The 27,431-nt window shown below is 38.4% G+C and overlaps 1 protein-coding gene across 5 annotated transcripts in view; it reads right to left on the bottom strand.

Annotated features, from left to right (window-relative positions):
- CCDC158 (coiled-coil domain containing 158) overlaps positions 1-27,431 on the bottom strand; it is a 91,468-nt gene that overhangs the window by 7,527 nt on the left and 56,510 nt on the right. For all 5 annotated transcript variants that reach the window (XM_029944632.1, XM_029944657.1, XM_029944622.1 and 2 more), the window contains exons 18-19: positions 5,681-5,841; positions 3,380-3,439 (exon numbers count right to left, since the gene is read on the bottom strand). In XM_029944632.1, coding sequence (XP_029800492.1) covers positions 3,380-3,439; positions 5,681-5,841 — 221 coding nt within the window. The remainder of the gene's footprint in view (positions 1-3,379; positions 3,440-5,680; positions 5,842-27,431) is intronic.

Raw genomic sequence — 27,431 nt, 5'->3', positions numbered from 1 at the left:
TTAAAATACAAACTAAAGATGGCAGCTATAACCCTAAATTGCAGAAACCCTAAAATATCAGGGAGATCATGAGTTGCGTTATTGTTAAGCATTCCGTGCCCATGAACCTTCTGCAGAATGAAAATATAGTAATAATTGGTTAGAAAATTCATTTTTATAATAATAGCTATAAACCCCAAATATTTCTCTCATAGATTCTAGGAGATACAATCTTAATAACGTATTTTAAAATGAAAAAAAGACAAAAAAAAAAAGGAACCTCTCTTAGCAATAGTAGTATCACTTTATAAAACTATCAGACGTACTTAAATCAACAAGTTGAAAGGAACCAAACTGCTGTCTGTGGCTGGGTGGCAGCATGAGGATACTGTGCCAGCAGCTCTCTTGCACGGGGTCTGTGATGTCAACGCTGCCTTTATTACAACATGGAGATTAGCATCTGCTTTTGAACTCTCAGTCTGTCACAAGTGTACAGTGGCGTTTCCCAGAGGCTCCCCAAGCCACACGATATCACAATGGACTACATGCAGACGCACACATGAGAATCGGCTACCTTTTGTGAAGGCACACATTAAACTGTAAAAGAATGCCTTTTCAATAATTTGTTTGAAAAAGTTATTTTTCATAATAAAATGCTATTATGTTAACAGGTGATACTTTGTTGTTTCTAACAGTATGTCAAATGTTTTATACTCTTAAAATGCTAACGTGAAGCTTTATTTTCCAATACTTAAACAAAAGTTCTTAGGAAACATCCCTATTTGTGACTGCAAAGGGGTCCTGAGACCAAAAAGTCTGAGGACAGCTCTATTAGAAGAAAAGCCCTAGAAAGGAAGGCCGTGGATAGTTTTATCAGGGCAAAGAGTTAGTTGTTGCTGCGGTAGGTAGCGGGGAGGCTCTGAAGGTTCTAGGGATGGAACAGTCATAGCCCGAGGTGTGCTTCAGGCAGATCAATTTGATATAGACATACAGAAATGACTGGAATATGCATGAGACTGGAGTTTAAAAGCATCCACACCAAACGCTGTCAAACCCACTGCAACAGTCTATAAGAAAGGTAGAAAGGCCTAAAGCACTGTGGCAGGCTGAATAATGGCTGCTACATCCATCTGCTTTTGAATATCAAGAACCCATGTGATATGATGTGAGGGAATCAAGGATCCTGAGATGGGGCAATTATCCTGGGTTTTCTAGGAGAGGGGCTAACTGCCATCCCAAGTGTCTGTAAAAAGGAGGCAGGGGGGATTTCACCCGGAAGACAGAAGACCACGTGGCAATCTCGGTGGAGAGGTTTGAAGATGCCACGCCCTGCTGCTATCTGAAGATGAAGGGAGAAGCCACAAGCCAGAGTGCAAGAAACAAAACTCTAGAAGTGGAAAAAACTAAGGAAATGGATTAACCCCATTCTGGAGAGAGTGTGGTCCTGCCGACATCTTGACTCTGCCCAGTGGAACTGATTTAGGGCTTTGGGCTTCCTTGGAAATGTAAGAGAGATCAATTTGTGTCATTTAAAGCAACTAATTTTGTTACAACAGCCATAGGGGATTAACACAGGCAGTTCAAGAGGATGTACAAAGAAGAAAATGGATTTGAGAACTGTTTTAGAGCCAAAATTAATAAGATTTGGTGACTTGAGAAACGAGACAAAGGAGAAAGAAGAATCAAAGACAAGGATAGGATTTAAGCAGAAGTGCCCTGGAAAGCAGTGGGGCCATTTACAGACACAAGGTGAGATGGAGGGGAATGGTTTTGTGGAATGAGCGCCTTTGTTTCATTTTGGTCATTGTGATCTTCAGGTCATGATGTTTCATCTCCTGAAACGCCCACATGGAGATGCGCAAAAGGAAGCTGGATGTTTGAAGCCTCTATTGGAAACCTTCCTTAGGGCACGATGTTGCCCATTAAGTTATAAAAATATAACAAAATAAGAAAAGTCAATTCTCCACAAGCCTCTGAGAGATGTGGCTCTCAGAATAATTCAAGCACAAATCCACACACCAGAGTTGTTCGTTTCTTTAATTTTTTATTCTGTTCTGGGTATACGGACTATATTGATTTAGCTTAAAAGGCTGCAGAAGTTTCTAAATGAAGAAACATTGCCGTAAGATGCTGAATCAGGCAAAGGTGCTGCGATTACTGTGAACCGTCCTAGTGAAACAGCAGCTGTGATTCTTTCTCATTTGTGAGTTTCCAAAATGGCCAATGTGCTGCAGTGCGTAGAGAGCGTTCAAATGCATTCTTCATTTTCTCGTATGTTTCATGCTTCTCAGAACTTCTACTAAATATCTGAAAACCTCTTCTTCTTCTGCTAAATATGTGAATACAGGTAGGAGCAAAGGCCCATCTTTTCCTCCCCATTCTCTCTCTTCACAAACACATCGTTGCTGAAGGAAATAGATTTTCCTGGTCGTGGACAAACTACAGCAGAGCTTGACGCACCTCAGGAGAGCGGGCCTTCTGTGCCCATGCCTAGCACGGGGCCCTTTCCCAGGAGCTCAGAGCAGGTACATAGAGGCAGAACATGGAGGTGGTCACACGCCTGAGCTCAGGAGCCAGCTAGGCCTGAGTTCGAACCTGGCTCCACTGTTTACAAGCTGTATGACCCTGGCAAGTTGCTAAAGCAATGTGAGTCTTCATTTCTAACCTATAGATGGATATAATAATGCCTAGGTCAAAGATTAGGTTAGGTAGATTGTGCTGCGGATTCTGTGTCTTCCTCTCTGCTCCTCCCCTGCTCATGCTCTCAAATATAAATATTAAAAAGATTAGGCTAGATGGACTAAATGAAATGTCTACAACATCCAGAAAATGTAAAAATAAAAATATGCAGTAGATACCTGCAGATATTATTAATAGGTGTTATGTAGTGTCACATATGTAGGTGAGAAGAAAATCAAAATTCGTTTTGATAAAGATATATTTTAAAAGATTCTAGTTCACTGTATATTGATGACGCAGAAGGAACAGTAAGAAAATATATATAATACTTTCTTAATTCACTCACTACACAAAACTTTACTGAATGGCTACTGTGTGTCAGGCAACATGGCTGATGCTGAAGATACAGCAGTGAATAAGCCTCTGCCTAAGTGAATTTGAACAGAATTCTTTTTTTTTATCCTGAGGATACAAAAAAGGCTCTGATACCTCTATTTTTAATAGGTGGTGGAAATAGAAAAGATACAAGTTTTTTTTTTTCCAGGCAGTCAGTCAATAAACAGATCTTATCATTGTAAACCCACATCTGTCTTGCCCACTGCTACACTCTAAGGACCCAGCGTGGCACGTCATGGACACTTAACAGTCTGCTAAATAAATGAATGATCAGTAAGTAATGAGGACATTAGGACTTCCAGGCCCTGGTAAGACCACTTCTTACCTGCTAAGAGTTTCACTGGATTTGCTACCTTCGGTGGACTCCCTTAATGAATTGTTGCTTCTGTAGGCAGAAGGATGGGAGAAATGAAAGACTATACGGTGTCATTTTTACTTAGTAACAAGACAACATTGTTCCCCTGAACATTGCTTTTACACCAACGCTGACTCAAAGGGTGAGACTGGGGCAAATGGCTCTTCCAAGCGGAGAAACAGTGTGAAGAGCAGGTTGGCGACGGAAAGGGATGAACTCCTCTTGGGACCCAGGAGTCTGTTTCGGTTGAGCACACGATGGGAGTGACCAGGCTGGTGACAAGATAGGGACCTCTTTCAACCTCAGACCAAGGAACCAGGCACCCAATCAGCAGACGGTGAGTTGCTGATAAAGACCTACTAGCAATAGCCTCTGTGTTTTACATGAATAACAAATTAATATTAGCTTTGTTTCCTTTTTGGCTAAAGTCCGTTCTCAGAAGTTGTCTCTGTGGAGGAGTTATGGATTTAATTTCTTTGTATTCTTTTTAGGATTTCATTAAAAAATTCAACTATTCAATTCCTACTGAGGAAAATAGGATTGTTTTCTGTGAAGTTCTTATCCTGTACTGAGATTGTCAGAATTTCCTTCTGGATTACCTTCCTCTCAAAAGTTATGTAAGCAATTGTAAATGAGTGTAAATGTAGAAAAATCTTCCATTTTTGGTAAAGCATACTTATAAATATCTTCATATGGGTAAACAGCAGCAAAATTTAAAATAAGTGGAAAAAAATCTTATTGATTTTAAGAAAGTACATTACACTGAAACCCAGTCTGGTTTCAGTTAAACAATGTAAAAGCTTTCCTTCAATGACACCCCAGATGCCCATAAGTTCCCATGTAAACCGCCCAGACTTCCCAAATTACCTGGAAACATAAAAAGTTCTTGGACAACTAATTAGATTCAGAATCTCTGATTCTTCTTACCTAGGGCGTATCTCTATCTCAGGTTTAATTCAGTAATGCAATCACTTACTCTACCATCTCTGTACAGATAAAGATACCTCTCAGTTAATTATACAAAGAACAATTTCCTGAGTCCATGTATTTTTAGAATAATCAATTGCTCCTAGGTATTTCACTCTTCTTTAAAGTGTAACAGTAGATTTTAGGCCTCCAAGAAAATTTTGCAGAAGGCTGTCCCTGGAGTTCATCAACTCAGAAATATCTTCTGTTCCATGGACTCCAAAAAGCGGTAGGCCAAATTTAGGCTTTGGTGACAAGTTATTTGTAGGATTATTGCAAATTAATATGCATTCTTTAAAGGCAAGTATCAAATATATTTGTGTTCAAGCCCGTAATTAATGGCTAAAGTGATGAAAGTCATCTGACCAGGGGATCATGGCGATCCTGGTGGACGGATTAGTGCGGGGGACCAGAGGCTCTAACTTTCACTTTTGGCTTTGCTTCTTTGCTTTATAGGAGAAGGCAACTCAATCTTGGCTAAATTTACTCATCTGTCCAATGACAACCAAAGACTTCCCTATTAGATTATACCTTGAGAGGCATCTAGTTTTCATGATTCTAGTTTAGCTCCACCATCAAATTCTGCAGCTGCAGGCAAGTCAACATTTTGAAACTTACGTCTATCTCACCTGTAAAATGGGATAAATAAATCCTGCTCTGTCTTAGCTCAAACAGTTGTGATAATCAAATAAGATGTGAGGGGTGCTTGGGTGGCTCAGTAGGCTAAGCATCTGACTATTGATTTTGACTCAGGTCATGATCTCACAGTTCGTGGGTTCGGTTCATGGGTTTGGGCTCTGCATCGGGCTCCATACGGACAGTGTAGAGCCTGCTTGGGATTCTCTGTCTCCCTCTCTCTCTGCCCCTCCCCCACTCCTTCTCAACTGACAGATATTCAGCAATGTAATCTCTTTACCATTTCTGTATAAATAGAACTCTCAGTTAATTATACAAAGAACAATTTCCAGATTCCATGTATTTTTAAATGTGTGCTCTCTCTCTCTCAAAAGTTAAAAAATATTTTTAAGAAAGGTTTTGGATGTGAAATCTGTTGAGAACTATAAATTATTATATGAATGTAGCTTTGGGTAATACCTTGCTTTGACTACTTGTGAACATAATAACTGCATTATTTGCTCTTGATATCAAGTTGTTTTACTTTTGCTTAGCTCCTCCACTTTCATTCTGCTTCCCCGGTAACAGCAGATACTCTTCAGAGCAATTTAAACATCAACCTCCCACAGAGTGTCCCGCAGACCCCTCCGGGCATCCCGGCACCCCGCTGGGGACAGAACCCAGTCTTACACAGCCACGTAGGAGGCTCCCAGGGACGGAGTTCTCCCTTCTTCCTCGGGCTTGCCCAGGGGCACAGATGGCTCCTCGTTGATCACACTTCTCAGCTCTTGGAGAAGCTGTTTCAGGTCCCTTGTTGGATCTTCCTTCAATGCGTTAGGTTTCGTAGAGTGCTGCATTAAAACAATTTACAAAACAAACACCCTGGTTTTTACTTTTGGTGGTATATGTTATTTCCTATTGTAAAATTAATTCAGCTGTTAGGTAGAAATTATGGAGGAAGAAGAAGAAAAAACAAAAATCACTTGTAATCTTACTACTTAGGGATAATTAGTAGTAACCAATCAATAATCATCACAGTGCTGTATCTAATTTATAAATGTATATACACTTATTTATACAGATATATCCAGAAATTAAAGTATACACAGATAGAATCAAACCACAGACATCTATTTTTAAGTCGTTTTTAAAAAACTTTAACAATATAGTATGAAGTGTACCATGTCATTAAATATTATAACTATATCCAAAAAATAATTCCAATACTTTGTTTAGGGCTGACCTAATTTTATAAAACAACAGAACTTTAAAAGTAAGGAATTCTAGGGGTATGTGGGTGACTCAGTCAGTTGAGTGTCAGACTTTCGCTCAGGTCATGATCTCATGGTTCATGAGTTGGAGCCCCCCGTTGGGCTCTGTGCTGACAGCTCAGAGCCTGGAGCCTGCTTCAGATTCTCTGTCTCCCTCTTCTGCAACACCTCTGCCCCTGCTCATGCTCTGCCTCTCAAAAATAAATGTTAAAAAATTTTTATAAAAAACAACAGAATCTATTTTGGTGAAAAATAATATAATTTTAAATTCCCAACTTGACAAATTAAAAGAGAATTATTATAGAGGATAAGACCTCAAATGAAGTTATATCATGCAAAAACATATTCCTGAGGAATTGTCTGATAGAGAATATTTTATAAACAACAAATTAATCCTTATGGGGTTTTTATTTAAAAAAACCCACTTTTATTTTCTGATTATATATATGCTTTGTTCTGATTGTAAAGGTATTAAATTTTCACTTAAAAGTTAAAAAAATATGATTAAAAATCCCATGTACCAGGAGATAAACATTGTTAAAATGTCAACATTTTGATGTTTCCCTCCTGTGTTTTTGCAATGTATAAAATTACAGAATGAGGGGAGAGGACGGTTTCTGGCTTGGAAGACTTCAATTCAGTGAAGAGGAAGGTTAAGTGTTTTTCCCTTTTTGCCTCTTTCCTCACTTGTTAGCTGCTGGCTTGGGCCGTCCAGGGTTGTGGACAGAAAGAAGGGGAGGAAAGAAGCGGAGGGATGTGAGGCCCCACCTGAGTGGTCCGTGGGGTGACGTCTGGGGACTTCACTAGCGGGTCCCTTGTGTATGAGCTGTGCCCTGGCCCCGTCTCCCAGCAGTTTATACCTCTACGAAGATCCTGTTGAGGTCTTTTAAAAGGACTCTTTCTCCAGGGCCTATGTTTGGTCTGTGAGAAGTAGATGCCTTACCATTGCCCTCCACTGCAGGAGTGCCATATGCCACCAAGGCAGTCCTCTTCTCTACTTTGCCAGTTACAAGAAGCTCTTGACTATCAAAATCTGTTTTTAAATTTGTTTAAATTTTTATTTATTTATTTTTTAATGTTTTATTTATTTTTGATACAGAGAGAGACAGAGCATGAGAGGGGGAGGGGCAGAGAGAGGAGACACAGAACCGGAAGCAGGCTCCAGGCTCTGAGCTAGCTGTCAGCACAGAGCCTGATGCGGGGCTCAAACCCACGAATGTGAGATCTGACCTGAGCTGAAGTCAGAAGCTTAACCGACTGAGCCACCCAGGCGCCCCCAAAATCTCTTAAGAGGACTCATAAATCAAACCCCAGGGGACACCTGTCCAGCAGTGGAAGAGTATTCTCTGAAGCTTCTTTATCTCCACTTAAGGCAGGAGAGGGTGTGGCCCGGCTCTTCTAAATTGGTCTCTGTGGGCCTCTTCAACTTCCAACCTCTCTTAATTTTAAAGTCTTGAACTGGTTAGCCAAGAGTAGTAAAACTGGTTCTGCAATCCCTCCCTTGGGCTGCGTAGGTGGTCTAGCATGGCCGAGTACCTTGCTCTGGGATGTCTCTGTCTTATTCCCGGCTTTGGGGCCTCAGGCAAAACCGAGAGATAGGCCATCTGTATACGCATATATGACTTCTTCATCAGATTCTTAGTCGTTTGACATACTACAAACATTTTCCCTCTAAATATTAGTTTAAAACATAATTGATGGGGCGCCTGGGTGACTTAGTTGGTTAAGTATCTGACTTTTGCTCAGGTCATGATCTCACAGTTTGTGAGTCTGAATTCTGCATCAGGCTCTGCTTGGGATTCTCTCTCTCTTAAAATAAATAAACTTTAAAAAATCTTTAAAAAGACATAACTGTTAATGGCTACACTGATGTTTCATAATTTTTAAATCAACACCCCATTACCAGACAGTTGTGTTATTTCCAGTTTTTGCTATTACAAATAACGTTTGGTGACTATCTTCCTTTGTACCTATTTCTGATTATTTTCTCAAAACCAATTTCTAGAAATGATATTATTGAGTCAAAGGGCATTTTTCTGGCTTGTGAAACATCTTCTAGAGAAGTCGTAACAGTCCAGTGCAGTATGTGAGGAGCTTGTAAGTCATCACCTCGGTCCTCACAACAAGAAAAGAGCTAAACAAACTAATGGTCAACAACTCGTCTTAGTCTAACCGAGAAGTGAGGTCATAGGGCAAAGTGCTACCCTCAAAAGTGGAAGCAAATATAGAGAATCACAGGTGGAGCAGAAACCCTTCATTTAGGACAGTAATGGGTAGAAAAACCTTAATTGATGAATTGCTGGAGGCTCAGTGTAGACAAACTTAAGAGTTAAAGTCTCCAGGTTGGGGCTCCCTACTTCTGTGAGTTTTACCTCTAGGAGCCCTGCACTGGGTTCTCAGGGTGAAGTCTGGAGAAAAATCCCCTTGTGTTTGTTGGCAGGCATAGGGGAAAAGTACATATTTTGAAATCTCCTCAGAGCATTCCATTTTTTGTAACAAATCCAGCCCTCAAGGGACACTATTAAACCAGAGGCCCTAAATACCTTGGATTATACCAGAACTTTACCAATGTGGGAGAAGGGAAATACCCACCTCAACCCCTTCCTGTTTGACCTAGAGGTGGTGGCAGGAGAGGTAAGAGAACTGAAAACTTGGAAGGGCCTCATCCCAGTGGCACAGGCTCACTGAAAGACTTGCCCAATCATCTAACTATAGAATGCTTCCCTCTCCTCACACCTTACCATGACTCATGATATCTATAAGGCTTTAAATGGGATTAAAACAGAAAGAAATGATTGTCAAAGACCTTATTTAAGAAGTCTCTAGGGAAACCCAAAGACAAAAGGGGAGGAAAAAAACAAAGACATTGAGGAAATTTTAGCCTCTGACACCGATAGCCACAGTAAGCAGCAAACACAGGAAAACTCCTAGCCAAATAAACACAACACCCTCACACTTTTTTTTTTTTCAGTTCTTTTTACCCAGTACATCATGCCCAGCTTTCAACAAAAAATTAAACTCAAACTAAAAAAGACAAGGGAGAAAAAAAGCACAGTTGAAGATACAAAGCCAACATCAGAATCAGACTCAGATACGGCAGAGATTTTGGAATTACTAGGCTAGGAATTTAATTACGATTAATACTGTAAGGGTTCTAATGGAAAAAGTGGACAACATACAAAAACAGATAGATAATGTAAGCAGAAAAAATGAAATTCTAAGATGGAATCAAAAGGATATCCTAGAAAAAGACTGTAAAGAAATGAAGGCCTTTGAAAGGCTCATCAACACACTGGGCATGACCAAGAAATAATCAGTGCGCTTGAAGATACGTTAATAGAAACTTCTAAAACTCAAATGCAAAGAGAAAAGACATGAGAAAGATGGACTAGAATGTCTAAGAACTGTGGGACCACTGTCAGAGGTGTTATATAATGTGGCATCATGGGGAATACCAGAAGGAAAAGAGAGAGAGGAGTAAAATCAATATTTGAAATAATAAGGGCTGAGAATTTTCCAAGATTAGTGACAGACATCAAGCCACAGATCCAGGAACCTCAGAAAACATCAAGCACTACAGACACCAAAAAAAAATCTACCCATAGGCATATCATATTCAAACTGCAGAAAATCAAAGACAGAAAAATTTTTAAAGAAGCCGGGCCGGGGGTGGGCGGGGGGGAACACAGAGTAGCAAGGATGAAAATTGTATCAGCAACCATGCAAGCAAGAGGAGACCTGAGTAAAATATTTAAAATATTGAGGGAACCCCTCTGCCACCTGCTACCAATCTAAAACTATGCACCCTGCAAAATTATCCTTCGTAAGTGAAGGTGAAATAAAGACTTTCTCAGACAAACAACAATTGGGGGAACTTGTTGTCAGTAGACCTGACTTGCAAGAAATGTTAAGGAACGTTCTTCAGAGGTAAGAAAAATGATATAGGTCAGAAACACAGATTTACATAAAGAAAGGAAGAACATTAGAGAAGGAATAAGGGAAGGTAAAATAGAAAACCTTCTCTTGATTGGCCTAACAGCAATTTGTTCAAATAATAGGAACAATGTAACCAATTATGTATACAAAATATAATGATAATATATACAAAATAGATGTGCATATACACCATATACACGTGCTTAAGTATAAGTGAAATGAATGACCACAGTGATACGAGGGACAAGGAGCAGGAATGAGGACTATTCTGTTATTATAGGGTCCTTGCACTACTCATGACTTGGACTAGTTGTAAAGGCATCCTGCAAAATCTAGGGCAACCACTAAAAAAAGGAAAAAAAAGAAATAGAATTTATATGCTAAGAAGGGAGAGAAAATTATATTTTTAATTGCTCAATTAAAGCCACAAAAGGGAGAGAAAGAGTAAAAAACAAAAACAGGAATAAAAATGAAGGCAATCACAAGAAAATAATAACAAACATGATAATATTAATCTGGCTATATGAATAGTCAATTTAAATATCAATGGTCCAAATATACCAATTGTCAGAGATTGTCAGCATGCATCAAGAAATAAGACCAACTATATGTTGTGTATAAAAAAACCTACTTTAAATATAAGACACATGTCGATTAAAAGTAAGGAGATGGAGGAAGATACATCATGCTAACACTAATCAGAAGAAAGTTGGAGGGGTGCCTCAACTGAGTTAAGCATCTCTTGATCTCAGCTCACGTCTTGATCTCAGGGTTATGAGTTCAAGTCCTGTGTTGGGCTCTGTGCTGGGCATGAAGCCTAATTAAAAAAAGAAGTTGGTGTGGCTACACTAATTTCAGACAGAGCAAACTTCAGAGCAAGGAAATGAGGGGCATTACATAATGATAAAGGGGTCAATTCTCCAAAAAGATACAACAATCCTTAATGTATATGCACTTAACAGCAGGGCATCAAAATATGTGAGGCAAAAACTGTTAAACTGCAAGGAGAAATAGATGAATCCACTATTAGAGCTGAAGACCTTCAGTACCTATCAACAATGGACAAATTCCGCAGGCAGAAAATCAGTAAGGACATGGCTGAAACTTACAGCATCATCAATCAATTGGAATAATTGACATCTATAGACTACCCAAAACCAGCAAAATATTCTCAAGTTTACATGGAACAATCATCAAGACAGACCACATTTTGGGCCATAATTCATGTTAACAATTTTTAAAGACTAAAAATCATACAATGTCTACTCTAGGAATATAACAACTTGAAATCAATAAAAGCTGAAATATTCCCCAAATAATTGGGAGATCAAACAGCCCATTTCTAAGTAACAGATGGACCAAAGAAGAAATCCCAAGAGAAATCCCAAAATATTTTTGACACAGAGAAAATGAAACTACAACTTATCAAAATTTGTGGGATGTAGCAAAAATAGTGCTCAGAGGGAAATTTATAGCATTGAATGCACATATTAGAAAGAAAAGATCTGAAACCAATAATCCAAACTTGTTACTTGGGAAACTAAGAGCAAATTAAATACAAAGTAAGCTGGGGCACCTGGGTGACTCAATCATTTAAGCATCCAACCTTGGCTCAGGTCATGATCTCATGGTTTGTGGGTTCAAGCACTGTGCTGATAGCTCATAGCCTGGAACCTACTTTGGATTCTGTCTCTGCCTCTCTCTGCCCCTCCCCACTCTAGCTCTGCCCCTCTCCCTCCCTTCCTCTCTCCCTCCCTCTCTCTCTCAAAAATAAATTAATATTAAAAAAAATTCAAAATGGGGCATCTGGTCGGTTAAACATCCAACTTCGGCTTGGATCATGATCTCACTGTTTGTGGGTTTGAACCCTGCTTCAGATTCTATGTCTCCCTCTCTCTCTGCCCCCTTCCCTACTCGGACTGGGTCTCTTCCTTTCACTCCAAAAATGAATAAACATCGAAAAAAAAATTTTAAATCCAAAGTAAGCAAATAGAATGAATAATAAAAATTACAGCAGAAATCAATGGAATTAAAAATAGGAAATCACCAGAGAAAATCAACAACTCAAAAGCAGAATCTTTGAAAAGATCATAAAATCAGTGCCTCTAGCCAGGCTGATTAAAAAAAAAAAGAATATACAATATCAGAAATGAAAGAGGGTACATCACTGCCAGATGTCATGGACATTATTAAGATAAAGACAAATATTCCTTTATAGGAGCTAATGCAATAATGTAGTGGTCCCATTTCTTTAATCTGTTTTCATTCTGGAAGGGTACAGCATGGATGGCCTTTCATAGACTAATTAATCCTCACTACCACCCTCTCAGTGCGAAGGAGATTGGAAAAGGCAGAGACTGACCACAAACAAACCGCATCCTGCCAGACATATAAAATGACTAAGTGCTTGAGTGTGGAGAGGGAAGCTTGGAAGTGATGTCAGGCTTTTATCTTCCTTTATTTTTAACATAAAAGTTTTAAAGCAGGCTGTAACAATCAAAATATGTTAAGCCATTTACTCTTTGCTGAATTCTTCCTAGATAGAATGTTCATAAGAAAACATTGTCTTCTTCCCAAAATGATTTAAGAAAATCTCTCTTAGGTTAGATTTAAGAACATATCCCTTTGGTCATATGTTTTCAGATCTGATTGGTCTGCAAGTAAATCTGTGAAGGAACCTGTTCTTAGATTAAATTTTAAACAGGCAGACAGAGAATACAACTCTCCCTATTGAGTTAGATATGAGTTTAAGGAAGTTGAACAAAAATTCTAATCTCCGCCTCGGAAAAGAAAAAAAGATTATGATGAACAATTCTATGCCCACTAATTTGATAACACAGGTGAAATGGACCAACTTTATAAAAAGAAACAGATAATATAAATAGGTGTAAATCTATTAAAGAAATTAAATCAGTAATTAATAACCTTCCAAAACAGAAAGAACCAGGCATAAATGGTGAATTCTACCAAACATTTAAGGAAGAAATTATATCAATTTTCTACAATCTCTTCTAGAAAAGAGGGGTAAAGGGAATATGCCCTTGCTCATTCTATGAGGCTAGCAGGACCCTGAGACCAAAATCAAAAACATTACAAGAAATGAAAACTAAGGCCTCTATCTTTCATGAACATAAAATACAAAAATACTTAATAAAAGATTAGCATGTACAATCAAACAATTTATGAAAAAGCTACATAACACAATCAAGGGGGATTAATTCCACGTAATCAAAGGTAGTTTTACATTAAAAAGTCAGATAATTATAATATTATATTGAGAACTTAGGTCCACATAAAAACATGCATACAGACACTTACAGCAGCTTATAACACAGGCTATAGAAGAAAAAATCACATGATCATTTTAATAGATGAAGAAAAGCATTTGACAAAACCCAACACTAATTCATCATAAAAAATCTCAGCAAACTAGAAATACAGGAGAAATTTCCTCAGTTTGGTAAAGAATATCTATAAAGAACCTATAGCTAATATCATACTTAACAATAAGAAACGGGATGCTTTCCTGCTAAGGTCAGAAACAAGTCAAGGGGTGTGTGAGTGTCTCAACTGGTTAAACCTCTGACTCTTGATCTCCGCTCAGGTCTTGATCTCAGGTCTTGATCTTGTGCTGTAAACTGGGACATGTGCTGGGCATGAAGCTTACTTAAAAACAAACAAACTAACAGGGACAGTTGGGTGGCTCAGTCAGTTAAGCGTCTGACTCTTGATTTGGGTGCAGGTCATGATCCCAGGGTCATGGATCGAGCCCCGTGTCAGCCTCCAAGCTGAACATGGAACCTGCTTGGGATTCTCTCTCTTTCCCTCTGCCTCCCACTCACTCTTTCTCTCTAAAATTAAAAAAAAAAAGGTTAAAAAACCCCACAAAAAACAAGGAAAGACTGTCCCCTTTCACCCAGAAGTCATAGCTAATAAAACAGAAAGTTGAAAGTAAGAAAATAAGAGGTATACAGATTTGCAAAGCAAGAATTAAGACTTTCTTTCACAAATGACACGATTCTTTATGTAGAAAATCTCAAAGAATCAACAATAAAAAAAACTGTTGGAATAAGAGATTATTGCAAACTGTCAGGAAACAAGATTAATATACAAAAGTCAGATGTTTTCCTCCATACCAGAAATGAACCAGAATTAAAAAATTAGAAACACAGTATCATTTGCATTAATACTGAAAATATAAAATACTTAGTTATAAATCTAACAAAATACCTACAAGATCTATAGGAGTAACACTACCTAAGATTATGACAGAAGAAACAAAAACTGTGACATAAGAAATTTAAAAAAATTTCTAAATAGAGAGATATTCCATATTCATGGATAAGAAGACTCAATATTGTTAAGATGTCAGTTCTTCCCAACCTGATTTATGAATTCCAATCAAAATCCCAGTAATTTTTAAATTTTGTGGCTACTGACAAGTTGGTTCTAAAGTTTATATGTAAAGGCAAAGAACCCAGAATAGCAAACACAATATTGACAGAGAACAAAGCTGAAGAATTGACAACATCCCATCTCAAGACTTACCATAGTAAAACAGAGTGGTACTGGTGAAACAGTAAACAAATAAATTAATGGAACAGAGCTAAGAGCCAGAAATAGTCCCACCCAAATCTAGTCAATTGATCTTTAACAAAACAGCAAAGGCAACTCTGTGGACATAGGGCAGCACTTTCAACAACTGGTGTGCCAGAACAAGTGGGCTTACATATGTAAAAAAAATGAATCCAGATGTAGATCTGGAAAAAAATCTTTTCAAAACACATATATGATAGAGAATTAGTATCCAAAATGTGCCCCCCCAACTCTTAAAATTCAACAATAAGGAAAAACTATCCCAACTTAAAAACTGGGCAACAGTCTAGAACAACCGTCTCCCTATAGAAGACATACTAATGGGAAAAAGGCATCTGAAAATATGTTCACCATTATGTGCCATTAAGGAAGGAACTGCACATTAAAGCAACAATGAGCTACTCCCACACTCCTATTAGAATGGCCCCAATCGGACACTGACAATATTAAATGCTGATGAAGATGTACAGCAACAGGTACTCTCATTCATTGCTGGTGAGACTTCAAAATGGTCCAAACACTTTGGGAGACAGTTTGGCAGGTTGGCAAGTTCTTAGAAAACTAAAGATGTTCTTACTGTACAATCCAGCAATTACCCCCTTTAGTGTTCACCCAACAGAATTAAAAACGTATGTCTACACAAAACCTACATATGGATGGATACAGGAGCTTTGTTCGTAACTGCCAAAACTTGGAAGCAAACAAGATGTCCTTTGATAGGTGAATGGATGGACAAACTGTGGGTACATCATACTATGGATGTTACTCAGCGATAAGAAGAAATTAACTATTAGTTGATGACAAGAAATGAAAGAATCTTGTAAGCATAGCGCTAAGTCAAAGAAGCCAATCTGAAAAGACAACACCTTAAAAGATCCTAATTAAGGACACTCTGGAGGAGGAAAACTATGGACGAAGTTAAAAAAGACCACTGGTTGCCAGAGGTTCAGAGGAAGGAAGGGAGTAATAAATAGGTGAAAAGCAGGGCACTTTCAGGTTGGTGAAACTATTCTTTATGACACTGCGATGGTAGATACATGTGATTATTCATTTTCAAAACCCATAGAATGTAAAACATAAGGGGTCAACTCCCATGTAAACTACAGACTTCAGTTAATAATGTATCAATATTGACTCATCCTTTGTGATAAATGTACCACAGTCAGGGCGCCTGGGTGGCTCAGTCAGTTAAGCGTCCGGCTTCGGCTCAGGTCATGATCTCATGGTTTGTGGGTTTGAGCCCCATGTCTGGCTCTGTGCTGACAGTGAGCTCAGAGCCTGGAGCCTGCTTCGGATTCTGTATCTCCCCCTCTCTCTGACCCTCTCCTGCTCATGCTGTCTCTCTCAAATAATAAAAAACATGAAAAAAAAAAAAGTACCACAGTCATGAAAGATGTTAATTGTAGGGTGGGGGCAAAGGGAGTCTAGGGAAGCCTTCCATAGCTTCTGCTCAATTTTTCTGTAAATCTAAAAGTACTTTAGAAATATCAAGTCTAGGGGCACCTGGGTGGCTCAGTCGGTTAAGTGTCCAGCTTCAGCTCAGGTCATGATCTCACGGTTTGTGAATTTGAGCCCTGTGTTGGGCTCTGTGCTGACAGCTTGGAGCCTGGAGCCTGCTTCAGATGCTGTGTCTCCCTCTCTCTCTACTCCTTTCCTACTCATGTTCTGTTGCTCTCTCTCTCTCTCTCTCTCTCTCTCTCTCAAAAATAAACATTAAAAAATTAAAAAAAAAGAAATATCAAGTCTACTGATTAAAAAAAGAAATTGTAGGCTTTGAAGGCAAAAACAACAAAAAGTCATGTCGATTTATACATTTATCAGGAGGGTATGATATAAGAGTGGCTGTTCTGCCCGACCCTTGCTATTACCACTTTATCATTTCATATGCAAAACTGGCAGTTTGTTTTTGCTTTGAGATTTAAAAAAGTTTTTTTAATGTTTACTTTTAAGAGAGAGAAAGCCAGTATGAGTGGTTGAGGGGCAGAGAGAGAAGGAGACACAGAATCTGAAACAGGCTCAGAACTCCAAGCTGTCAGCACAGAACCCAACAGGGGACTAGAACCCATAAACCTGGAGATCATGACCTGAACCAAAATCGAATGCTTAACCAACTGAGCCACCCAGGTGCCTCTGTTTTTGCTCTAAGATGTAGTTATTGTTATTTGTTTATAAACAAATTTGAATACTCTTGTCATGTTTATTAGATATTTGCATTTCTTATTTATGAATTTTCTATCTACAAAATTTGTATCTTCAGGACACTTTTCTCTTTAGATTATATGCTATCTTCCTCTGGGTCTGTAAAAACTCTCTAAATGATAGGTACTAGTCTTTTATCTATTCAAAATTTTTTTAGTTTCTGATTTGTTTATGGTGGCTTTGTGATTTTTATCAGTCATAGTAGTTATTAGTTTTACTTAGTTAAAATTATCAGTCTTTTAATGTTTGTACATCTTACAATACTTACACCGATTAATTTTTAATACATTACTTTTAATTAATATGGAAATATTTTGATATATAATGTGAACAAAATACCTTTTAAAATTAGAAAATAGCTGGGAAGTGAAAAATTCTAAAACATTCTTTATATTTGACTTTTGTCTCACTGGTAAAGAAATAACTAAACATAGCTCCCCCTGAAGTTCCTGGGGCCCATTTAAGAACTGTGCTCTCTCCCAACCCAATCTTTTGACCCTTAAAATACACATTAAGGCCACTGCTAAAGGATCTATGTTTTCAGGTTAAAACTTCGACAAGGTTTTGGTTTCAAGGGAAGAATATAAACTTACACCTTTCAGTTCAACTTAAGGTTTATTTTATGATTGGATTAATTTCCTATTACATTTTGATTCTGAAATCTTATGTTAGATTTGTTGCCAAAATGACTCCTAAATTATATATCTAATGCACCTCCATCTTCTCCAAATATGGTTCTCTGTAATGGCCTTGCGTCTGTTATAGACAAATGTATGAGCCATGATGTAAGATAAGGAATGTCTAAGACTGTGTGCTTCTCAACGCGTCCTATCTCCATTCTCTGAAGACAGAAGATAAATGGAAACGCTAAATATAAAAACTTGATCTCATTCAGTTTGAATTAGACTATTCTATTTTGAGAATGTCTGACCAAGTCTATCTCTTACACTTGTATTTCTGTTAGAAGAATATAATAAAAGTAGAATACAAATAGACTACATAGAATACAAATACATTGTTTATATTGTATTTTGAGAGTGCGTGAGTAGGAAACAAGACAAAACATAAAGTGTTACTAAAACTCTTGCCTACATCATGGGTGCTTGGGTGGCAAAGGTCGAGTGTAGCTAGTACACATTACACACAGTGATGTGCATAGATTCTGACACATACATAACATATATTGTCCTGGAAATGTTTTATTTTTATATGCAAAATAGCCTTTCTCTGAGACATTAATATTCTTCTACATCAAGATACTGATTATAAGTATGTGCATCTGTATGTATGCGTGTGTATATATATACATTTATGAAATACAATATTAGTTCATACAGAGAATCTATTTATGTCATTAAATATTTAAATTTTAATAAACAGCATTCAGCAGTGTAGTGTAGAGAAACAGTACAGAATAACGGGTAAGAACATAGGATCTAGACTCAAGCTGTCTTGGTTAAGTGTTGGCATCACTGTGTTTTTGGTATGTGAACTCTGTGTAAGTCACTTAGCTTTTCCAAGCCTCGGCTTCCTCATCTGTAAAATATATATAATAACAGCAGTCACCTTAGGTGGACAGTCATGAGAAATAAATCAGATAATCTAGGAAGGTACTTTGAACAGTGCCTGGTGTTCAGTAAATATCAGCTATCATTAGAATCACTGAACAGGAAAACTAAAATCAAACAAGATAAATGAAGGGGCAATGCAGAACAACGCAAACAGCCATATTCCACTTCTGAACTTGATACATTTAGGTCTACTTTAATTTCAGGCCAACTGAAAGGAATTAATAAGGAAAAAAGAGATAACATTAGACATGAGTAATGATAATGAAATTTTAGGAGATGCAAAGCAAACGTATAATTTGTAACTGATTATGCAGAACAAAGAAAGCTAGAACTTAAAGTAGCTGCACAGAAGCAGCCAACAAGAAGCAAGCTCCTCTGCCTGAGAGTATTCCAGAAAGGCTCAGGAACTGGGGGCCTCATGAATTCCTGAAGGCCAGGGAAGAGAAAGGGCAGGAAAATGGGAGGATTGACTCAAATTCTATGGGAGAAGCTGTTAGAAACCCAGCTGCTCTCTCCCACATAAGGCAATTATTCATTCTTTTCCCCTGAAGGAATTTAGAGGCTTCATTTCTGCATGAGGCTGAACCAGAGGATGCCAGGCTCCAAAAGCTATGTGGCATAGCAGGAGAAAGGCTGCGAGTTGGAAATACGAGCAGTAAGTGAGACTGGATAGACAGATACTGCAGACTCCGCACCCCACTCACCTTTCATAATTCTGGCAGGTGATTTACACCTACAAGGCAGTGGTAAGAGGATCCCTCTTTCACAGAACCACGGGACCAAGAAAAAAGACCTGTAAAAGATTTTTGGGTCCCTCAATAAAAAAGCAGTTCCTAACCATCTACCAATTGACAAATCCTGTCAACCTTACAAAGAGCTTTTAATCGGCCTTTTAGGGCCTCAATCTTAAATACGAATGAAGAGCCAATGATCACTAAACACTGAAGGAAAGGCTTTAACATTAATGACAGATATCAAAAGAAACAAAAAATGAATTTGAAAAGACATCAATAATTCAGGTGACAGGAGCAATTACTGAAAAACTGAAGCGAATATCTTTAAACAGAAATAAGAGGGGCGCCTGGGTGGCTCAGCTGGTTGAGTGTGTGGCTCTTGGTTTCAGTTCAGGTCATGAACTCTCGGTTTATGGGTTCAAGCCCTGAGCCCCAAGCCCCATGCTAGCAGTGCAGAGCCTGCTGCGGACTCTCTCTCCCTTCTCTCTGCCCCTCCCCCATGCACTCTCTCTGTCTCTCTCTCTCTCAAAATAAATAAATAAACTTAAAAAAAGAAATCAAAAAGTGTTGTATTACAAAAGAACATAAATTGATATGAAGAGAAAACAGCTCCTGGAAACTAAAAATATATATGATATCAGAAAAACAATTCGACAGATGTTTGGAAGGCAGACTTGAGGAAATTTCCTGAAAGGTGGAAATAAAAGATGAGATGAACATGGAAGTCAGAATTAAAGATGACTAGAAAGGTCCAAGAGGTCTAATAGGTGACTGACAGGAATTCTAAAAAGAGAGAACTGAGAAAATGGAGGGAGAAAATGATCAAATAAATGAAACAAGAAAATTTCTAGAACAAAGAACCTAAGAGCCTGTTATGTACCCAGCACAATGAAAAGAAAAAGACCTTCATCAGGGATCATCTTGAAATCAAAGTGAGGGATAAAGAAAAGACCATACAAACTTTAAAAGAACAAACAAAAGCTAGTCATAAACAAAGCCCCTGGAGTCAACATGGACAACAGCAACAAAATTTTAAGTGTCAATCATATGTAAGTGAAGAAAAATGGTATTTTCAGACATGCAAAGTTTTAAAATACTTAAAGAATGAAATGCACCCTTCCATAGTTCACCACTGCATCATATGCTCCACCAAAAGAAAGAAAGAAACCAAGAAAGGGAATTAAAATTAAAAACTAGAAAAAAAGGTGAAGAGAATTCCCTGGATCTTGAAAGAAGGAAAATCTGAAAGGCAACCACTCCCCATCAGAACAGGAACGTTGGAGGGCTCTAAAGGCATGCTGCCACGCACAGGAATATATGAGCAAGTAAAGGAACTGATAAAATCATCTTATTACTTTGCTTATACTAAAAGGAATTTTACAGTTGTTTTTCAGATAATGTTTGAGGGATAATTGAGTCTAGATATCTAGAAAACCAACCTAAGTAAAACAAGACAATTATTAAATCTAAGGGCAAAAAGGAAATACAGTCACAGTTCACTGGTGCAGTTCAGCTAGAGAACAGTATTTACATTGCCATAATAATCTAAACATTCAATGTGACTTAACCAAAATGTATGATATGGTATGAGTTTATAGGGGGAGATTATGGAGGTAAAAGAAAGATGCATATGCATACATGTGTATATGGTTAAAAGAGATAATTTTTCCTATTCTACAGCATAAGTTTGTAAATAACATCTAAAATAGTATATGAGCAAAGACTAACAGTAGAGGAATTCTTTTTCCAGTAATGCTAGAACAGCCCTCTGTCTAGAAATTCACTAGAAAAGTATAGACACAAAATTCTTAAGTCTACCTACCAACATTAGAGAGCTACCAACACAGTTACGAATTATGGAGCCAAAGTCTGGAACAAAAGAAAATCTAGACAAGGGAGGCATTTAATGTCATTTTCTCTAGAAGGATTCATCAACTCTAAAAGAACAAGTTGAGAGGTTGGAAAGATGAGATGAGCTTTTGGGCAGGATCAAGAAGCTGGAGGGATAAAAACTAGAACTCTATCAAAGAGGTAGAAGATAAACTGGTAAACATCAGGCTTCAGGATAAGAGCCTTAATCTGAATCATCTCAATCCTTGAATAAAGGTGATGTGTGATTGTTGGTGCCCTTACTTTAGCTACCAGCCAGAACCTGATGTAAATCCTCTATGAAGGAAACCAAAATGATCTAATTTTTCACAATGTCCAGAACACAATTATTTAGAAAGGAAGCAAGCAAAAAGTGGGCTAAAGACCATAACAGACACCTCAACCAAAGAAGACATATAGATGTCAAATGAGAATATAACAAGATGTTTCAGAATATATGGCATCAGGGAAATGCAAACTAAAATGAGATACTATTACACTCTTATTTGAATGGTGAAAATCCAAAACATAGACAACACCAAATACTGGCAAGGATGTGGGACATCAGGAACTCTCATTCATTGCTGGTGGAAATGCAAAATGGTACAACCACTGAGGAATACAGCTGGGCAGTTTCTTACAAAACTAAACATATTATTATCATGTGATCCAGTTATCATACTCCCGGCTACTTACCCAAAGGAACTGAAAACTTAGGTCCACACAAAATCTTGCACGTGGATGTTTATAGAAGGTGTGCTCATAACTACAAAAACTTGGACGTAATCGAGATGCCATTCAGCAGATGCATGAGTAAACAAACTGTGATACATCTAGACAGTGGAATATGATTCAGCATTAAAGAGAAATAAGCTACCAAGCCATGAAAAGACATGGAGGAAACTTCAATGCATTTTACTAAGTGAAAGAAACTAATCTTAAAAAGCTCCATACGGTATGATTCCAACTATATGACATTCTGGAAAAGGCAAAACTATGGAGACCATAAAAAGGTCAGTGGTTGCCTGGGTAGAAGTGAACGGAAGGGATGAATCAGAAGAGCACAGAGGGTTTTGAAGGCAGAAAAACCACTTTGTATAATAATGGGTATTATGTCATTATACATCTGTCCAAACTCATAGAATATACAACACCAGAGTGAACCCCAGGATAGACTACAGACTTTGAGGAATGATAATGTGTCAAGGTAGATCCATCCTTGGTAGCAAATGTACAACTCCAGTGAATGATGTTGATAAAGCGGGAGGCTGTGCATATGTGTGGAAATCTCTATACCTTTCTCTCAACTTTGTGAATCTAAAACTACTCTAAGAAAATTAAACTATTGGAAAAAAAAGCAGGACTGGACACAACATGACTGAAAACCAAGAGAAATAATGGTCACAGGCCCAGATGGGATTCAGATAATGGAGTTATCATATGGCAATTTTTTAAAAAAAAATAATGTTTTTAATGATACAAGTACCAGAAGGAAACAAGAGAATGGGGTAGAAAAAATAATTGAGAAGGTAAGGAATAAAAATTTTCTAGATCAATGAAAGATATCAACCCATACATCTACTAAGATCAGTGAACCTCAAGAAAGACAAATACAAAGAAGAACACACCTAGAATATCACAATCAAATTGCTATGAACTGATACAAAGAGAAAAATCTTAAAAGTGGTCAGAGAAAAAACTACCTCCAAAAGAGCAACAAGAAGACTTAAAACTGACTTATCAGTAAAAGCAATGGAAACCTAAATACAATGTCTTACAATAAATTCAATTCATTCACTCACTGGAAAAATATTTATTGAGTATCCTACTATATGCTAGACACTGTTATAGGTACTTTGGGATGCACTGGTGAACAAAATAAAGAATGTTACTTCTATTGTGTAAAATTATATAATAAACTTTTTTCTTTTTTAGAGAGAGAGAGAGAGAGATGGGGAGGGGTAATGGAGGGAGGAGAGGGGAAAAGAGAGAGAGAATGAGAATGAGAATCATAAGCAGGCTCCATTCCCAGCACGGAGCCAGATGCAGGGCTCAATCCTACAACCCTGGGACCATTCATGACCTCAGCTAAAATCGAGAGTTGAATGCTCAACTGACTGAGCCACACCTAAGCAACTCCATAATAAACATTTTTAAGAGGAGAAATTGTGTAAGGCATGTTTGACAATCTATTTAGGAAATACAGTCCATTTCTGCTGTTATGATTATTATTTAAAATTTTGACTTAATAGACATGACTGGTAGTTTTTCAATGATGGATGAGATTCTTTATAATCGAGTAGTCTATTTACTGCACAACTAGACAAAATCCCTCAGGCTGGCTTTTGGTTAATGAAAAGTCATGCAATTTCAGAGTAGATGGTTCCAGATGACCCTAGAGGTTATCTAGTCCACACCCATCATTAGAGATGAAAAGAGCAAGGCACAATATATTTGGCTTTCCAAGGTCACACAAGTAGTGAGATACACTGATGACTCCTGGTCAATGTTCTTTGTTGTTGTTTATTTGTTTATTTGTTGGGGTTATTTTGGGAGGGGGATTTGATTTAATTTTGATCAATGTCAATTAATTAAAAATTTTTTTTGTTTTTTATTTTTATTTTTGAGAAAGATAGGGACAGTGCGAGCAGGGGAGGGTAAGAGAGAGGGAGATACAGAATCCGAAGCAGGCTCCAGGCTCTGAGCTAGCTGTCAGGACAGAGCCTGATGCAGGGCTCGAACCCACAAACCGTGAGATCATGACCTGAGCCGAAGCCAGACGCTTAACCGACTGAGCCACCCAGGCACCCCAATATGTGCATAATTTTAAAGCTAATTTTAGGGGCACCTGGGTGGCTCAGTCAGTTAAGTGCCTGACTCTTGGTTTCTGATCAGGTCATGATCTCATGATTTGTGAGTTCAAGCCCTACATTGGGCTCTGCACTGACAGCATGGAGCCTATTTGGGATTCTTCCCTCTCTCTCTCTCTCCGCACCTCCCTGACTCATTCTCTCTCCCTACCTCTCTCAAAATAAATAAATTTTAAAGATAATTTTAAAGTTTACTTAAACTTTAAAGATAACTTAAAACAAAAAACAAAAATTAAACTTGAAACAAAAAACAGTAATCCCTTGCTCTTCCTCTGACCACCTCCAAGTTCCAGTCTCCAGAGAGAAGCATGTTTAACTTCTAATATTAAGATTATCATTCTGTTGTTTTATAGAATGTTCTACCATTTGTTGGTGATAGCTTGTTTTTCAGTGCACACATCCGAAGAGTGTGAGAGAAGCCCTTTTCCACTTCTAGCCGTTTTGCAGTGCGTGCCTTTCCTTTAAACGCACAGGTCGGTTAGCTGGCAGGTCACTGGTGATCCTGTTGCTGTTCATTAGACAGGACTGTTAACTAATGAGACTGATTTTCATGTGTGATTTATGGAATGAGTTTCATTTCTCTAGAGTTGGCACTGAAGACTGGTTGCAGGCAATTAGTGGTTCCATAAATACATATTTTCAGAATAGACAAAGACTGAATTCCTTGGCTTTAAAGCATAAAAGGTTAAATTAAAAATTTTCTGAATTCTTGAACATTTTAACTAAAGGGAATAAAGAACATTTTACAATTACTAAAAATTTATGATTATAAGTACATTTACATATAGTTCCTTAAGAATCAATATGAGCAAATCATTTTCATCTTGATGGAATATCAATACACCGTAAATCTGCCTTTGGCATTGGAAGCAATGCTTATTTTAGCTATCTCAGCATTTGCTTTGTAATGTGGAAATGCTTGTGATGGAAAGCATTGAGCATAAGACACTAAATAATTTATTTTGACAACTATTATTGGTGGGTTGGAAGACGGCAGCAGAACAGGAGGGCCCTACGCTTGCCTCAGCCTATGGATACAACCAGATAACTATCAAATCATCCTAAAAACCCAGACACTGACTTGAAGACAAGCAGAACAAACTCCACAGCTAAAGGTAGAGAAGAGACAACACTGAAGAAGGCAGGAAGTGTGGAGATGTGGTTTGGGAGAGAAATGGATTGTGGCTGCTGCAGTGGGGAGGGAGCCATGCTCTCAAAGGGCAAGAGACAGATTAACACAAAGGGGAGCACACAGGGAACATGAATCCCCACAGCAACTGGTTTGGAAAGCAAGAGGGGCCAAATTTTGTGACTTCTGGCAATCATCAGGGCTTAAAGCCTGGGGTTTTAAAGGTCAGTGGGCTTGGCTGGGATACAGCCTAGAGGGTGCTGCACTGTCCTTGGAGAGAAGGCAGGCACACAGCCCATGGACACACAGAATGGAAACGGATCTGAAGAGCACCAGGGGCACACAGTGGGGAAGTAATTCACTCGTCGTGGAGTGCATCCCAGAAAGACAGCATTCACAGAGAGACCCCTCCAGGAACAAAGGAGCCGGCTGGCACCATTTTCTTGCCCCATCCCTCAGCATACAGGGCCACCAGTGGGAACCAGTGCTGACACTCGCTATCTCACTTGATTACATCAAGTCTCCCCACTCCATACTTTGGTGTCACCCCCCTGCCAGTCATGCTTGTCTCAGTCCCAGTGTGGTGGGCCCCCTCCCCTAGAAGATCAACCCAAACCCCTGTTCACACATCTCCCAATTTGGGAGATTTGCCAAGACTTGGTTCCAGCACTGGTGGTAACAGGTCTCACTTCACAAACAGACCAGAGCACACCTAGCTAAAACAAGCTACATTCAGGTCAGGGACCAAACACTGCCCACAAAAGGCAAAGAGAGTCTCTGCAGACAGCTGGCCTGAAGGATAAAATGCCCAGGACTAAAGAGCAGGGCACAGACGGCACACATTAGAGACACTCTCACAAGTACCAGGCTCTGGGGAAGTGGGGATACCACATGACAAAGCACTACAGAACCTCCTATGAAGGCCATTACCCTCAAGAACAAGAGATGTAGCTGACTTTCCTAACACATAAGAACAGGCACAAAGACTCAGACAAAAACGAGAAGAGAGAGAAATTTATTCCAAGTGGAAAAACAAGATATGGGGGTGTCCAGAAATCTAAGTGAAACAGATATAAGTAATATACCTCATACTGATACACAGATAAACTTTAAATACTGATAAAATATTTAAAGCAGTGATCATAAGAATACTCACTGTATTTGAGAAAAGAATGGAAGATGTGAGTGAGACCCTTAACCCAGACATTAGGAATAATATACCAGAGATAAAGGGTATAATAAACAAAATGAGAAACACGCTTGATGGAATGAACAGTAGGATGGAAAAAGCAGAGGAAAGAATAAGTGACCTAGAAGACAGAGAGAAAAGAATTATGCAAAACAAGGACAGACTTAGGGAACTCAGTGACTGCATCATATGTAACAGCATTCATATTATAGGAGTCCTAGAAGAAGAGGGAAGAGGAAAGGGGACAGAAAATTTATTTGAAGAAATAATAGCTGAAAACTTACCTAAGCTCGGGAAGGAAACAGATATCTAGATCCTGAAGGCACAGGGAACTCCTATCAAAATTAACAAAAGCAGATCCACACAAAGGCATATTGTAATTAAATTGGCAAAACATAGTGATAAAAGAAAAAAATTTTTAAGCAGCAAAAGAAGACATAACTTACAAGGGAAAACCCATAAGGCTAGCAGGAGATTTTTCAACAGAAACTTTTCAAACCAGAAAGGAGTGTGATGATATATTCAAAGTGCTTAATGGGATGAATCTGAAACCAAGAATACCGTGCAGCAAGGCTGTCATTCAGAATAAAAGGAGAGCTAGAGTTTCCCGGACAAACAAACCATAGGAGTCCATGACCATTAAACCAGGCCTGCAAGAAATAATAAAGGGGGCTCTCTGAGTGAAAGGAAAGACCAAAGTAACAATATAAAGGCAGGAAACATAAAAGCAGTAAAAATGAATATATATTTTTTAATCTTTAATTTTTTTTGAGAGACAGACTGAGTGGGAGAGGCGGAGAGAGAGGGGGACAGTCTGCAATGACAGCAGAGAGCCTGATGTGGGGTTCAAACTCAACAAATGTGAGATTGTGACCTGAGCTGAAGTTAGACACTGAGCCACCCAGGTGCCCCAAAAATGAGTATTTCTGTAAAAACCATTCATGGATTGCACAAAATAAAAGGATGTAAAATATAACAACATATACCTAAACTGTGGGGAGGAGTAGAGAATGAGTTCAAACTTAACCAACCATCAACTTAATATAGACTGCTCTGTGCAGAAGATGTTATATACAA

Source organism: Suricata suricatta, chromosome 1 (assembly GCF_006229205.1).
Source record: "Suricata suricatta isolate VVHF042 chromosome 1, meerkat_22Aug2017_6uvM2_HiC, whole genome shotgun sequence".
Classification (NCBI taxonomy): Eukaryota; Metazoa; Chordata; class Mammalia; order Carnivora; family Herpestidae; genus Suricata; species Suricata suricatta.
The sequence above is the reverse complement of the archived record's forward strand: the minus strand, read 5'-3'. Positions and strand labels throughout refer to the sequence as shown.